Here is a 17,115-nt window from a genome sequence, read left to right as displayed (position 1 = left end):
TCCGGTTTTGTTAATATACGCTGAGGCACAGCAGCTGAAGATCAGTATGCGTGTCACATCGTGGACATTATGCAGCATGTTTACTAATGAAAATTAGCACATTATTGACTATGCAGCTTTATTGCTCTTCCCGGAGAAAATGCTGCTGCACGTCAGGGAGGTCGTGCATCAAAAAGGGAGATACAGTTCTGTCTCCAATTTATTCTGGCTGATTGTTCAGATCTTGACATCTCGTGCCCCATAAACTGTTACTTCCAGTCTTCTGAGGTACATTTCTATTCAAAATGTCAGTAGTAGTTTCATTAGGGGTTTCTTTTCATTAATGTATATAAAATTGGTATAGGTTGAAAATATCAGAATATATTCTCTCCATTGGATGATTATTCTGTCACTTACCATTTCTAGGCTGAGTTTTATTATGGGTATTTATGGATTTTAAAGAGCTTTTTTTCAGAGCAGAGTAACATAGGAAGGACATCTGTACTTCCCAAATGTTCTTTTCCTCAGAGGCAGACCTGAGGTTAGTTGCTGACAGCATCAATTTCTGAAGCCTTTCTGTCCTGGATTACCTGAGGTTTTTAGCTATCCTTACTTCTTCAGCTATCTTTGGGGTGATGAGCAGCTTTTTCTGCTATTGAATTGTGTGGTGCACTTTGTATGACTCAAAAGTTATGGTTATTTCCGTTGAATCCACTCAGAGTAACTACTTTTCATTTCATCTTTCTGTAAAAAAATGACACTATATCTTACTGTTCTCAATGTCTTTTTTTTTTTTATGTACTGTATTTTTCTTAGCTCCTAATAACACTTGTGACGAGAATGCTTTCATGTGCCATAACAAAGTCTGCATTCCCAAACAGTTTGTATGTGACCATGATGATGACTGTGGAGATGGATCAGATGAATCTCTGGAATGTGGCAAGTATAACAAAAATAGAGTAAACAATATAATTCCAGGCTGTTAACTCTAAGGCCTTCTGCAAGGTCTGTTACTTTCAGTCACTATTGAAAAAGAAAGCTCTTCGCTTCTGAAAATGGTTTTGATGTTAACTTAAATTATGCAATAGTGAATACAATTTGGTTTTAACTTGGAGCTGGAGCTACAACGACAAATTATTTGGTATAGTTGTCATTTACAAATGATTGCTAATAACATTTAACAGAATTTAAAAATGTACAACCTATGATCTCTTGTTCATTATGTTTATCTTTTTATATACCTTTTTTTGGTTTTTGTCTCTATACATGTGTTTTTTCTGTCGAATAATGAAACATCTCTGTCATGATTATCACTGCAGTTAAATGATATCAACTAAAGCCATGTGTGAATGTGTAATTTTGACCATTCCTAGAAATTTAGGGTTCCTTATATATTATTTGAATGCTTGTACAGTATACCTAGGCCATACTCAGAAACACACATTATCTAATTAACATTTATGGAAAAAACAGAGCAAATATTCTGTCCAAAAAAGGCAAGTGAGTTACTGATAATCATGATTTTGTGCAGTTAAAATCTATATTGCTTATTTACTCTATTAAATGTGCGTCATATACATGCACGGTCCCTTAAAATACCACCAAATACATAGTGATGGTTTGATAGACTTTTGGAAAGAGGCAGAAGGAGGAAACAGCAAGAGAAGCAAAGGATGTGCAAATGCCTGATCTAATTGTAGTATGGACCTGCCTTCAGGCACTGGCTCTATTTAATAGCTACTAAGTAAACTGATATCTAGAGCATTTTTGTGGTGTGTCGCACTGTTAGAATGCAATTTTCTGTTAGTTGGTAGTCAAATACACACCTTAGTGTGTGACTAGTATGGTAAACTCGTTATAGTGCAATTTTAGGAAAGGGTTGCATTCTTTTATTAGAAAGGGAAATACTCGTAGAGTAAGAATCAAATTCCAAAACAGACTTTCCAAGGTGTGGTCAGGATCTGAAAATAAACCACCTAACTCACCAAGATTTTAGAAGTGTGATTTTTTTTTTTTTTATTTGACTGTAAACTAGGTAGCCTGATCATGGCTCTATTAGGTTCTAGAGCTAAACGATAGTATCTTGATATTTAAAAAAAAAATAAAAAAGATAATCTTCAGCAACTAATTTACTGTATGCAATGAAATTTGGTTTGAAATATATTCCTAAAAGCTGAGTTAAGGGAATCCATTTTAAAATCTAGATTTTTGGGGGTTTTTATCTGTATCATTTAAAGCTATTTTTCTTGTTCTTTTCTAGAGTATTATCCAGATATAATATAAAAATGGGACTGGTGATTGGAGTAACCAGTTTTTACTTCTATCAGAATTTGCATCCAATCAGATTTTAAAAGTTTGCAATCATTCTAATCCTTGAAAAATTCTTTGATATAAGATTTGATTCCATGGTGTAATTCTGGTTTTAAAATTAAATTTTAATAGTTAATTATTTGTAAACAAAAAAAAACCACAATAATTCAAACTGGGGAGAGCAAGAGAACAAAATGCATTCTGTCAGGCAGAATACTGAGCCACTGTGTCATCCTGTAATGTATTTATTATGTTCTTGAAAATAAACTAAAAATTAAAAACCCCTCTGTTCAATAATATGAAAATTCATCAAGAAGATGAAATACTTTGTTTATGTGGCTAATCAAAAGACAAATACAGGAATAGGAGGGATTTTCTAATTTCAGTTTCCAGTTTCTTTATGTCCTGTCATCCAGAGCAGAGGTGATGTTAGGCAGAAGTGATTGTTTTGCACGTTTGTAATGACCTTTCTGATGATGACATACTTGTGAAACACTGCAGATAGGAGGTAAAGCTGTTGGTCTATAAAATCCTACACTCAAAAATGTCTCAGACAACCAAAAAGCTTCAACTCTTTTCCATATCAAGTCAGCCTATCTTCTTTTAAGCATAATCTATGTAAAACAGATAGGTGTAAAAAGGTGTAAAACACCTTTAAAAAAAAAACAGTGTAAAACACCTTCAAGAGACCACAAAATAATTTGAATTCCAATTAATATTTGTAATTGATGTAATAACATATTGCATTTTGAATAGTACATGAACACGTTTCTAAATGACAACTAAAGATACACAAGAGGTTTAAAGCTCTTGATGTAGATGGATATCTCATCTCAGACAATCAAATGTCTATCAGAAAAAAAATATTCTAATATACAAATAGGAAATACAGTAATTAGAAGAAAAGAACAAATATTAACTTTCTACTTCTAGATAGTCGAAAGTTGTCAGTGCTTGTTTCAGATATTCACAGCTTCCGTAGTTACTATAATTTGTATATATTTCTTCGAAGAATCAAATTTTTTGAGCTTAGAATCTGCATTTTTTTCAGAGGGAAAGAATGTTAAACATAATTCAACATCATTTGGATTATTTTTTTTTTAAAGTTGCAAAAACATTCTTCGTAATCGGAATGAGTGTTATTATATAACTGTTAATTTAGAACCATATTTACTTCATATTATCATAGAATCATAGAATGGTTTGGGTTGGAAGGGACCTCAGAGATCATCTAGTTCCAACTCTCCTGCCATGGGCAGGGAAACCCTCCACTATACCCGGTTGCCCAAAGCCTCATTCAACCTGGCCTTGAAGACTTCCAGGGATGGGGCATCTACAAGTTCTCTGGGCAACCTGTTCCAGTGCCTCACCACCTTCAGAGTGAAAAATTTCTTCCTTAGATCCAATCTAAAATCTGCCCTCTTTCAGTTTAAAGCCATTGCCCCTTGTCCTATCACTACACGCCCTGGTAAAAAGTCCCTCTCCAGCTTTCCCATAGGCCCCTTTTAAGTACTGGAAGGCTGCTATAAGATCTTTCAAGGCTCTTTTAAAAGACTACAGATTATTTGAGGCAGAATTTATACACAGAAAATGCAGTAAAAGTTACACTTTTCTTTCCCAAACAGGAACATATGTTTTTTAGTATTTGGTTTGGTGTAAAGAATTTTACAAGTAAATATCTTACAAATAGAAAGTGGTTTTCCCTCTGGGAATTTTTCAACTTTCCCATTTCAAAATTGAATAGAAAAAACTAAATTTGTGCTGACTTTTCTAAGTTTTTCTGCTGCCTTGTTGTTTTTGAGCTCTAGGTTAAACAGCTGTGTTCCCAGAAACGACTGCCTGTCTGTGGTTTCTGTACTTCATTAGATACTATAATTTTTTGTTAGAAATCCACTTTAGCTTTGAAAATGTATCTGTTTTATATATATTCTTCTTAGAAAATACATGTTTATTGTGGTTAAAATGATTGCTCTTCTACATGTTTTAAAGTGAAAGCATATAGTACTAAGCGTATCACAAAAATATTTTCTGGGTATAGTAATTTCTGAAATGTCTGTTAGAAAGCTATTTCCTAATAATAGAAAAAAGTTAAATTACACCTAAAAGAAAATGTATTTATGACTGAGAGCTGCATAAATATTTTTTAAACATGTGGGAATTGTTTAATGACTATACTGTGCTGCATAAGAGACATTTGATTTTTCTTTTTGTTGGTGGGTACTCATCTATACCCGTATAATGCTTTGTATTTATTTCTAATTTTATGTCAAAAGTACGAAGTGAAGTATGAAGTCATTGATTGCTGTATTTCTAGGGTATCGTCACTGTCGTCCTGGAGAGTTTACTTGTGCTGATGGAAGATGCCTGTTAAATTCTCAGTGGCAATGTGACGGTGATTTCGACTGCCCAGACCATTCTGATGAAGCACCTATAAACATAAAATGCAAAAGTTCAGGTTTGTATTTAATTTTTTTGAATAACACGTTTCAATTTTCTTTTTGGAAAACAATGGTTTAGGATTGTAGATAGGCAAATGTAAAACCTTGTAGCTTAAATCTCCAGTGCTTTCATGGTGATATTCCTTATGTCTTGCAAGGGGAATGTGTTGTCAGTCCTCAGCATCCAAAACGTCAGCTCACGAAGTTCAAACCATCAGTTCCTACAGCATAGGATGGCTGCTAGTTCATTAGTGGATACAATTCTGTTAGTATTAAAATAAGATTATATTAACGTAATTATTATCAAAGTTTATAGCCTGCCCTAGACATTTATTTATATATATATATGTTATGTGTCTCATATGTGTATATATATTACATATATACATATATATTTACCCATATTGATATATTTAATGTACTTATCACACAGAACTAGATCATACAAAAGGAGATGTTAGGTTTTTCTTTCTATGTTTAAAAACTGGTCTAATTTTATGAGCAAATTACTGACCAAATGTGATTTATTTTACTGATATTTTCTACTGGTGTAAGTTTGCTGAGATCTGACTAGTTTTGAGTGCAAAATGAATCCTGGTGTGTATATCATATCCTATTCTGTGGCTCTTTGAAAGACCAGTTCTTCTGTCTAGGTCTTACAACTTTATTGCACAGTAGTTCAGTCCTTTATACTGATTTTGATGGAAACCACTGATTTGTTTTGAGGTAAGGCAACATACCTAAAGTATAAGTGTTCTGATTCTGATTTGAAGAATCTGAATGTAGCTAAGCTGATGTTTTCAATTTTGCTAAACAGGGGAAAAAAAAAATCATGTGTGTCCTGAGACAAGAGATGCGTCAGAATTCGGTCAGTCATGATACTAAACTCCTCAGCATCCACAGGAGAGAGAAGCCATACTTTTTGAGTTTTGCAAACTATAGAGTTATATTTTGTGTAGAGATAACGTAGAGGATTCTCAATTAAAAGAAAAACAAATGTGTAGGAGTGAATAATATGTTGAAGTTTTTACACATTTTTCAGGAGAGGGATGAACCTTTAAAAAAAACTGAAATGTAAAAAGGTATTAGAATACTATAAATAAGAAACAAATATTCAATTTTTACACAATTTTTTCATATCTCATGTACACATTGCAGCTAGTCCATGAGAAAGTTCCAGATACTGATAGACGACACAAAGTTGTGTTCTCTTTTTTGTTTTCCAGAGCAGACATGTAACAGCTCTTTTTTTATGTGCAAAAATGGCAAGTGTATTCCTCAAAGGGATGTTTGTGATAAGAAAGAAGATTGTAATGATGGATCTGATGAGAAAAGCTGCCATGTTAATGAATGCCTCAGTAAGAAAGTTAGCGGCTGTTCTCAAGATTGTCAGGATCTTCCTGTTGGATACAAGGTGAATAATTACGAAACGTTGTGTAATGTAGTGCAAATTTTTAATTGTTCCTTAACTACTACGTGATTATGATAAAACTTTAGTGTGTTGTAATTCCTTGTAATGAAGCAGCTTACCTACCAGAGTAAGGACATTCAAATTTTTATTTCCAGCAAGCAAACAATTATGAATTGTATACAAACCCAGGTACAATGCATACTTTAAACCTATGGAAGAGAACATACAATGCTTTAAATACAACAAATCATACTGATATATGCAGAGCACTGAAAAACAGTTGTGAAAAAGGAAAATTCATAGGAGCAAATAGCAGGAATTACAGTTTTCTGCAAATCTTTTTCTAAGTCAGACTCTTACAGAAATATTTAAACAAAGTGTAATTGCCTTATTTGGAGAATAAAAGTGTTAGTTGTCTGCATGTGATGGTGTGTTCTGAATCACCTGAATCTGCTCTTTGGCCTTGAGACGCAGAGAGGAATACTTCTTGGATATTACGTAAACCTTAGCCACTGACAGCACTAACCTGTATATAGAGGCTGAGAACAGAAGAGATTTTTTCTTTGAGATTTTTTTTTTTAACTCTGAAGTAACCCTAACTGCAGCCCCAAACGTTTCATCTTTTTTTAATAGAACATTGGCCCACTGCAAACTAAATAAAATCTGTCCAGCATGGCTTAGCTCTAAAGGTGTTCCACCCTCTGAAACCATGTCCTAGTCGGGAGGCTGTAGACTAGAGAGCTGGAGACTAGACTGGGTACAGCAAAAACCTTGCTGAAATAGCATCGTTAGGGACAAAGCATGTCATGGGTCTCTGCAGAGAATAACAGAGGGATACCGGAGGGAAAAGGACACAGTGTTTTCCACTGATAAAACTATGCCCCGATTTCAAAACCTGTCTACCTGGTTCTGTTTTGTATCGCTCACATTGCATGTGATAAGCTTCCCACAGTGATCTTCAGTCCCCAATAAAAATCAGCTTTGAGAGTTCTCATTCACATTAATGTATCTGTTACACAGAATGCTAGATGTTATCAGTGCTTCAAGAAAAAAATGTTAAAGACTGTATATCTTTACCAAAAAGCACATGTACTTGAAAATAAAAAACTTCATCCATCATGATCTTCATGGAAGAATCGAAAAAGATGTGTTTTACTTTTCCTTCAGTTAAAGAAGAAAGAATAATTACTCATTCTACAGGGCTTTTTGGGAGGGAATGGTACTTAGGATCACCCTAGCAATAGCTGAAAAGAAATGCAAGTATATCTGCCTGTAAACAGTATAAGTAGCGACATAATTAAGATGTTATTTGAAAAACTGAGAGTACGTGCAAAAGTTTGATGCTAACATATTCACAAGTACATAAGATAACAAACAAAATCAATGAGTAATTCAAAATGAATGTACTTGGTTTTCGTTCCCAGTGTAAATGCTGGCCTGGATTCCGGCTAAAGGATGATGGCAAAACATGTATAGATATTGATGAATGCTCAACTGGATTTCCCTGTAGCCAGCAATGCATCAATACATATGGAACCTACAAATGTTTGTGTGCAGATGGGTATGAAATACAGCCTGATAACCTAAATGGCTGCAAATCCCTTTCAGGTATCACTTTTTTTTTCCTAATCCACAGCTGTACCCAAAATAGTTTGTGAAATAACTTAACCCCAAGGTCTGTGTTACTTTGAAGTACACTACTTCTTCAATAAACAATAGGAATGTGATTCCATGTCTGAATGTAATAATGAGTTCTATTTTTAGTGTGTGTTGTGCTCAGATCATTTGTAGTGAATAGTTACAGTGGATTATGAAAGTTTGAATTAGTAACTTGAAAGTTAAAATACATCACTTAATTCTACTTCTGAGTCGCATACTAATAGTATGTGTATGATAAGTGTTTAAAAGACTCCTGCTGGTTTATTTCATCAACTTTAGAATATTAGAATGTACGTCAAACTTCCAGGCATGAAAAGGAAGAACAGGAAAAAATAATAGAAATTGCAAAATCCATTATTCCTACAGCATATGAAATCCGCCAGTCTTACATGTAATACACAGTAAAGTTCAAGATTTATATGAACATTGGTTATTTCCCCTCTGTCTGTGCCACTGATGTTGTTTTTATGTGCTTCAGTGAGTAGGATTTGCTAGATCAGTGAAAGGAAGAGCAAAATGTCAACAGGAAAGAAACAAACAAAAAAAACATTACTGCGTTCTGCTGGATTTCCTTCATAGTGCAGGCAATCTTCACCTTGAGCAGACTGCTCCTTATTCCAGTCTTGCACAGAGTTGTTTGGCTTTGTTTTGGTTTTAAATCTCAAAAAAACTTCTATTTTTTTTTCTAAATGACAAGAAGACTGGAACCTCTGTCTGCCTTGTATTCCTGTCTCCAGTGCTTCCCTGAGTAACCAGGGGAAACACAGGAGAGAGCAGAAGTAAAGAATCTGGTTTTTGCTTTACTCCCATCTCACCGCTTGCGAGCCATTCATAGATTTAGAAGCCATAGATCACTCGGATGAGAAGGGGAGCTGGAACACATCATGGTACAGTTCACTGGAGTTGTAATAAATCAAATTTCAAAAGTGATCATGACAAAGCTGTTTGTGCTGCAGCAAGGATGGTTGTGCTGCAAGAAGGTGCCAACGTGTGGATGTTTGGCCTAATGTGGTTTCTTGCATAAATTGCCTTGAACGTTTTACAGCAGAGCAGAGCGTTACAGCCATTCTCCACAAACCACTAGCAATCAGTGCTGAGGGTGATTCCTCGGATCGTTTAAGAACTGGAGAATGTCTTGATTTGAACATAAAATGCAAGCAAGGCGATACAATGTATTCAGCACAAGAACAGAGTGGTTTGGAAAACACATTACATTCCAGAATGTATAAGCAGTAGATACAAGTCTTAAATACGTTTTTCGTTGTTATTAGATGTTCTGTTTTGAGGCGGGTTTTTTGTTTTGTGTGTTTGTGGTTTTTTGGGTTTTTTTGGTTTTTTTTTTAGCTGAGATCTCTGTTAATAGAGCTAAAATAAAGACAGTTTTTTAACTTTTTTTTACTATTATATATGTCAATGTCAGAGATGTTTCAAAGTAAGTAATGGCATGAATGAGTATCTGAAGAATGTTTTTTGATAAACTAGAAAACAAGGGGTAAAAAAGCTAAATCATGCTTTAGTTCAGAATTAGAGAATCGAGGTTGTCCAAATAGCTGTTTCTTTATGGCTACACTGCTCAGAGTATTGAAATCTCAAAAAACAACAGTCAAAATGTGCTTGGTTTTCAGCCATAACAAATAATAGTCTTAGTGATAGGTTGAAAGTGAATATTGAAGTTAAAACAAGTGGAATGAAATATATTTCAAATTTAATCTCTGACATTAAATTAGCCTAAAATACAGTATGGTTCCCATATTACAAAGGCAAAAATAAATAAATTACATTGAAAGATATACTAATTGATTGCTTTGTTCATTTTTATACTGCATCATTGATCTTTCTTGGAACATTTGAATGTTTTAAATATTTCTTTCATCCATAACATTGATCAGAGCATGTAACATTTATTTTTCAAACCATCTGTATTTCAGCATTGTATTCCTGATTTTCCATAAATTAACGTAAAAGCTAGTCTAATATATTCTTTCTCCCGGGGTTTAGATGAGGAACCTTTCTTAATTCTGGCTGATCATCATGAAATAAGAAAAATTAGCACTGATGGATCCAACTACACTTTGTTGAAACAGGTATAATCATAGTACCATGCTCTAAGTTTAACTCAGTACTTTTATTCTTTTCTAAAGTGTGCAACTGACAGAAACATCATCCTACAATTGGCATTATGTGAATCATAGAACAACTGCAGTATCTTCAGAGTTCTTACAGTATTTTAAATTTACTATTTGATCTGAATTTGACATGACTAAAGCTCAGGCAGTTGTTTCGTCAGTCATACTAAAAAAATTATTTGTGATCCTCTTCCATCACAATATGTTTTGTGCAATTTGTATATGTTTGTTTAAAAAAAAAATATTCAAAAAACTATTTGGCCATATATTATTTGAACTACTTACTGTCATAATCCAAAACTGGGTTTTTTTGATTTAGACAGACAATTCCAACATTTACAATATTAGAATACATGAACATATATCTTTGGCTAAATCTATTTTTTCTAATAATTACTCTAAATAATTATAACAGGAAAAAAAAAAGAAAAAAAAACCTACAGAAATAGAAAGTCACCTAGCAAGTACAGAGCTGACATTTTTAGCAGTTTCTGCTCTGCTTCTTTGCTTCACCTAAGTGTAGTTACTTGCCATAGATTAGAGCTCCAAAATATGTTTTAATAAAAACATGTATTTCCTTGAGTACTAATTAAAGAATTGTAGAAAGACTAGAAAAACAGTTCTTGCCAATCAATAGCATCAGGCTTTTTGTGACTTCTTGTGTCAGTAAGCTGTGCATCTTAATGTCACAAGAGAGATGCTCAGGTCTTCACGACAGTAATTACAAAATTAACCATCTTGCATTAAACATTGACTTTATTTAAGCATAGCAAGCATTATCTTAGAGTCTGTCTGTTCTTCTGAAATCCTTCTGACTGCCTCTCATTTACATCTCACTGCCTCTCTCCTCTTTTGCTGGTATATCTATTCATAGAAGCCTGTGAAAAGAGGGGAGCAACAGTAAATTTTCTTTATGGTTGGTGCTGACAGATTGACTCAGAGCTTCATCAGTCTTGAATTTAATGGACTCCTCTTCAGTACGTTAGAGACCATGTAGCTCCAGCCATTGAAGAGAATCTGTGTTTTCCATATGACATTAATTCACTAGTCTAATGAATTCCTCTGTTATTGATCCTACTGGCCTTTGACCCTACAAATACAACATTTTTAAAAGAAGAGAGCTATACCAGCAGAACAGGTCGGCTGTCTTCCTCATAAGGACATCTTTTTGTCCTTGTAGTGTTACGATAGATCGGCTCTTAGACGTCTACCAGATGAAGGCAAATACCAGAGCTGCTCTGGCAAAGGAGCAAACCCGTCCTCCTCTGTGTATTTGATCTGTGCTTTGCCATTCTAACTGTTGTTCATGTAAACTCAGAGTAAAGGAGCTGAAAGTAGGAATTCATTCAGTCTTCTCTGAGTTGTTATGTGCCAGCTTTTTCCTCTCTTTTTTTCTTTTTTTTTTTTTAAATATACATAAAAAGTACAACTGTTTGAATTGTCTCATGTCTGTTCTTTGCCTTCCATTTCCTTCACCCCTAGTCACCAAAATCCTTAGGGTTTCCATAGGCAGAGTAGGTAGAGAGAATCTTCCTCCTCATTCTTTGTGATTTTTACTTACATTTTTTCAATTGGGGCATCAAGGCAATGGAAATTAGGGTTTAGGGTACCATGTGCTGTATGTAAGAGAAACAAACAAAACCACGGGTTTAAGATGAGAGGCTGATGCCATCTGAAAGCTTCCCTGTTCCTTCTAAAAATGGATTAAATGAGAAATGACAAAGAATTATGCTTGGAGGACTTAAAAGTGACATGTAGATCCTGAAGAGGAGGTGTTGTCTGAACAGAGAACTCTGTTGCAGATACACAGAGATAATTTTACCTGCAGTTGATATTTTGATAAATATTGGAAATAAGCTGACCCAAAATCAAACACTTGAAAGTAAAGACTTGCAGGCAGGCAGTTCTCTTTATTAGTCTGGGTACTTAAGATTAACTTTTATGGCGCTGTAGAATATGCAGATAAAAGGCTAATATTTTACAAATTACTGAGTTTGATTTCTAGAACATTACAAAATTTTAGTAGTCTTTTGTATTCATTCACTTGTCTCCTTTGTTAAGAATTTGGACTGGGGGTTTATCTGTAGATGCATTTATGCTAATAGTAGAAAAAGAGACAGGAAAAGTGTTTTGCAGCACAGTTATGACTGACAGAGCTGCGGTTGGTTTTGTTAAAAAAAAACTGTGCATGGACATATGATTTTCGAAAATGAGTCGTCCTCCAACACTCAGTGGTTTAGGCTTTCTTTAATGATGAGTTGTACAGCCTAATCACTCTTTTCCTCTGCATTCTGATGAAAAGATAGATTTACAGTATTTCACTTTACTAGTTGGCCAATAAGCCATGTATCACTTTCTGCACAATTAAATGATGATGTTAGTTGTTTAGAGTTGACTGGTCCAGCACATACCCTCTACAACTACGACTTTTGGTAACTAGGGAGGTTATCAGGTCATCTGCCTGAGAGTATGATGTCATGGGGCTGATAAAGGAATTGATTAACTGATCTTGCAGTTTTAAAAGGAGGGCAGACTGCATCCATTCTTTTTAGCACTGCTTCTCCCTTTTTGATTGATAATTACATCTTTGTATATTCAGAATGGTCGTGATTTCGTTACATACGAGAATGTTAAGTGGATGGTGGGGCAAGGCTTTCCTAGATTCAGATAAGGAAATAGGAGCCATCATCTGAATGCAATACTTGTCTGTCTTACCTGCCACTGGGGATGAAAAGCCATTATTAGGTGACTGCTCATTCCAGCCTATAGAAGTATGTCAAATAAGATCACCACTCTTAATTAGCATGTATTGGCTTAATGATTGGAGCCATAGGAGACTTTCAGGTGTCTGCTGGATCTCTAACTTTCACACTTTATGTATATACTACTTTTGTGCTTATGTGTATACACATATATTTATGTACGTGGTACATATAATACAGCATCTAAGAATTTAAAACCTCCTTATTCAGGAATTAAAATTACTGCTTTTTTGAACATCACAGTTTTTAACTTCTGATTGATTTATATTAATAATGAAATGTTTTCAATAAGATGATAAATTTTATGCTATTTCTGAGTTTATTTTTAAAAAATGGATGTCATCTAGTTTGCCAAAGTAGTACCAAAGGAAGTAATTAACAGAGAAATTGAGCAAAAGTTTAAGTATTTACGGCTAAAGTTCATTGTAATAATAGGAAAGAAAAAATGCAGAAGCTTCATTTAGTTTCATGTCATCTGCATCTTTGAAGTGAGATCGTTCTTTGCTACCATATTTTTCTCTTACAATTTGTATCTTATTCTGATTGTTTACAAGTAGTGTATAGAAAAATGAGAGGTACTTCAAAAATGTACAGTCACTAAAATAAAGTATTTTGAATATTACATGCAATGTATTTTGCATTCTGAATGCTATCCAACAGTTTGTATTTAAATATTTGAATAAATGGACTTTTTTTCCCCTGTTTTTAGGGGCTGAACAATGTGATTGCAATAGACTTCGACTATAGAGAAGAGTTCATCTATTGGATTGATTCCAGCAGACCAAATGGCAGTCGCATCAACAGAATGTGTTTGAATGGAAGTGACATCAAGGTAATTGGGGATTGATAATGTCACTCCTGGAATTAACTTTTTTGAGAGGAAATGCTCTTTCATACTTTTAACCCAGATTGTGAGGTTTTGGTATATGTATACAAACACAGCGTGAGCTAGCAAGTCCTAGTAAAATTTAATTGCATCTGTATCTTACTTGAAGTAGAGGTAGGGACTAAGAGGACTGTATTTATGAGCTAAATTCCTTATGACTTAATTGACAGTTGACTGAATTGGCAGTTCAGTGTGGTTCACAGGACACCAAAGATAAAAGAAGTATAATTGGGTGTAAGCTGTGTAAATACACTGATGTATTAGTTCTTCGTATACAATTTTCCATGGTCTTCACTTTGTTTTTGTCTCACTTCCACTACATTTATAACGAAAATAACTCAATGTCTTTGTTGTGAATAATCCAGGGTAGAGCTGCGCTCCCATTTCTGCACAGCCTGTCTGTCTGCACTGCCTCTGTAGTGGAATAAGTTCACAAATCCACTATTAAGCATGTTTGACTCACGTGAGCATTTTTTTCAGAATTTGTGATAAGCAGAAAGGAGTTCTGCTTTGCTTATTCTCTTATATCTGACCTTCTTAAACGTGGAACAAATGATCGGTAACAAATCCTGTGAATTTTGTACTCTCGTTGTACACCTGTAAATTATGCAGAGAGAAGAGATTTCTATTTCTCATTTGCAGCTGAGTACAAGGACTGACGCATCCTTAGAGCACTCTCACTTGAGTCTTTTTCAGGGTTAAGGTTTGAAACTGCCTGGCATCAGTGAGCCTTGCGTACATCCTTCACCTGGAAATAATTGTTCTTAGAAAAAAAATGTGAATGAGCATAAACTATGGCACTTTGATTCCATTGGGGTAAAACTGAAATCCAGCATGCACTTGAAAGTTCTAGCAAGTCCCTGCAAAGATTTTTCTTGCAAAAAATAGGAGACAGGCAAATGTGAGGTTCAAAATCCATTAAATCCTTGAATCGTATTTATTGCTTTTAAACATTTTACAAAGCATCTTATCCAGCTTCTTGTCCATACTGTATAAATCTGTATTTCACTATTTCAGGGAATGTTTTCAGGTCTGGGAATGACCCCAGACTTTTTCTTTCCAATCTTAACTATTTCAAGAAGAACTAAGAATTTTTCCCAGCCCAAAAGTTGTAGTTGTCAGGTGGGAGAGTAAATAAACCTCCTATTGCTTTCTAATTGTGTAATGATGATTTCGTTTTTAAGGAAAGACTTCAGAAATTTGAACAAACATTAGAAGAAAGTTAGATTGGGGGCATGGAGCATATTTCTTTTTTCCTTCGTTAGTATCTTGCAATTTACAGAACGAGTGTCATGTTGATGGACATTTTACTCAAATAAGAAGCCAAGTTCAAAGTAAAAATTGTGAAAATAAGTGTATTTAATTTTCATAAGAATATTTGGGTTTTTTGCACCGAAAAACTTGGCCCGGATTTGGCCTCTGAAAGCTAAAAATATAAGCAAAATTTGATCCAGAATTAGCTATTGTAGCTGTCTGATATTCTGCCAGTAATCTTTTATCCAGTGCCAAAAGATAACTTTACGTCTCTTTGACTTAGATTTTATTAGGTTACCATAGCACATATTTAATAAGTGATGATGCAAATAATTAGTTTCCCAACAAACCTGTTTAAATATTCTGTTATTTTTTGTGTGTGTCATGAAAGAGAGGTTTTATGGTTGACAGCCTTTTCCTTTGAAGTATGAATTTATTTTATTTCCTTCATACTTGTTGTTTTACTATTTACTATAAATAAATATACCAATAGTGTAAATGATACTAGGATTTCCCTTTTAGAAGATAGCATCTTTTCAGCATACCAACTCTAGCTTTCTTCGTCTGGGAAACCTGATGGCATCTCATTTTTCTTCTGTATCTGGAAGAGATATTTATACGATTGAAGCAACGATTTTTTCACATAAATATGTTTAAACAGTAACATAGCATTTTATGTATATTATTGTAGACCCAAATGAAATCTGTTTTTGGAAAACGCTGTAGTAAGCTGGATTGTGTACATTAAATGTCACACTGATGATCTCAGTGACTGGAATAAGCTTAAAGTGACTCTCCAAAGGAAAAGTCATCAGAAAAGAGAGACTAATTATTTTAGTTAACGCTTCTAGATGGTGTAGCTAAACTGCTATCAAAGTTTGCAGAGTTGTTCATTTCTACATGAAATTTCCTGTGTTACAGTTTTATTATACCTTTATAAAACAGTGAAGCTGGTAGTGCTAAGGTATTAGAAAATCAAGTATTTTATTCATATTAAAAAAACAGCTGCATGCCTGGATTTAATTTTAAAGAGATTTTATAAGGTGATAAATAACGCAATAACCTGAAAAGGTGCTTTTGTATATTCATAACTAAAAAATTGGTTTAAAGTATCTCACAGTATCCCTTCTTATCTTGAAGGCTTTTCAGTATCTTCAAATGGTAAATAAAATTAACACATTCAGTTACACATAATCAGGTTTACATGTAAAGTTTCTCTGTTGCACATGCTTTTAGGGATGAAGATGACAATAAATTAGAATGTACAGCACAGTAATAAACCTATTAGTAGTACTTAAGAAGTCTCTAATATTTTCAAGTATTGCACACTCTGATTTTTTTTTTTTTTTTTTAAGTTCCTAGTTGCACAGACCTAATCAGGATCTAATCAGGAATAGAATAGGTCAGAGTAGACCTTATCAGGGATATAATTTCTAAGCCTAAAAGAAGTTGGACTCTAACAATTGGGAGCATTCAAATGTCACTCAACACTTAACATGAAGTACTCCCAGCCAAGCAAGATTGAGTCATGCAATCATGATGAGACTTGTAATCATGTCTATCTAGAGGCATTTGTTCAAGTCTCAGAATTATTCAAGTCATCAAAAGCCTTGAGAATAACACATCCCTGTCAGTAGAGCATAAGCTTTCTGGAAGGTCACTAAATTGCTTCTGTCTCTTAGTTTATTCCTTAATAATGTAGGTTTTTTTTAAATTTAACTAATTCTTAGAAAGTTCCTCTTTCTTCTGCCACATGAATGTTGGAAACGAGAGCACAGTATTACTTTCCAAGTAGAAACCTTTTTCTGTTTGCCTGAGTTGAATGCCCTTATGGTCTTTCTGTCATGATGACATATGGCACTACTGTGATACTAAAATGAAATACATACTGATGTAGACTGGTGAGAGAAATGGTGAGCTAATAAGCAGATGTGTCTGAGGGCATGCTGTCTCAATCCAGGAGTCTCCTTCCCTTTTCCCCTTCGATTCTGTCACCTCTTCCCCAGGGGCTGGGGAGGGTGAGTGAGCAGCTGTGTGGTGTTTAGTTGCCAGCTGGGTTAAACCATGGCAGTTCTCATCTCCATTCGGTTCTGTGAAAAATAAACAGAATAGTAAAGGGAAAAAGTTGGAGTTTGTGTTTTGTGGTGGTTTTTTTAAACTTAAAAGGAAAATTAGAAAGTTAAGATGAAAAATGTAAGATAGAAAATTCTTTAAAAATAGTGCATAATGCAGGGAAGTTGAAAATTTATAATTACTACATCATGGAGTTCTCCATTCTCCTTTACTGTAA

At 34.4% G+C, this 17,115-nt stretch overlaps 1 protein-coding gene across 1 annotated transcript in view; it reads left to right on the top strand.

Moving 5' to 3' along the window:
* Window positions 1-17,115, top strand: part of LRP1B (LDL receptor related protein 1B) — a 583,373-nt gene that overhangs the window by 454,403 nt on the left and 111,855 nt on the right. Inside the window, exons 53-58 of the mRNA XM_086616175.1 lie at window positions 796-918; window positions 4,604-4,744; window positions 5,954-6,141; window positions 7,563-7,746; window positions 9,796-9,881; window positions 13,395-13,517. Of these exons, the coding sequence (XP_086472301.1) occupies window positions 796-918; window positions 4,604-4,744; window positions 5,954-6,141; window positions 7,563-7,746; window positions 9,796-9,881; window positions 13,395-13,517 (845 nt within the window). The remainder of the gene's footprint in view (window positions 1-795; window positions 919-4,603; window positions 4,745-5,953; window positions 6,142-7,562; window positions 7,747-9,795; window positions 9,882-13,394; window positions 13,518-17,115) is intronic.

The sequence above is a fragment of the Tauraco erythrolophus genome, chromosome 8, assembly GCF_009769465.1.
Source record: "Tauraco erythrolophus isolate bTauEry1 chromosome 8, bTauEry1.pri, whole genome shotgun sequence".
NCBI lineage: Eukaryota > Metazoa > Chordata > Aves > Musophagiformes > Musophagidae > Tauraco > Tauraco erythrolophus.
Note: the sequence above shows the minus strand (reverse complement) of the source record. Positions and strands in the feature narration are given on the sequence as shown.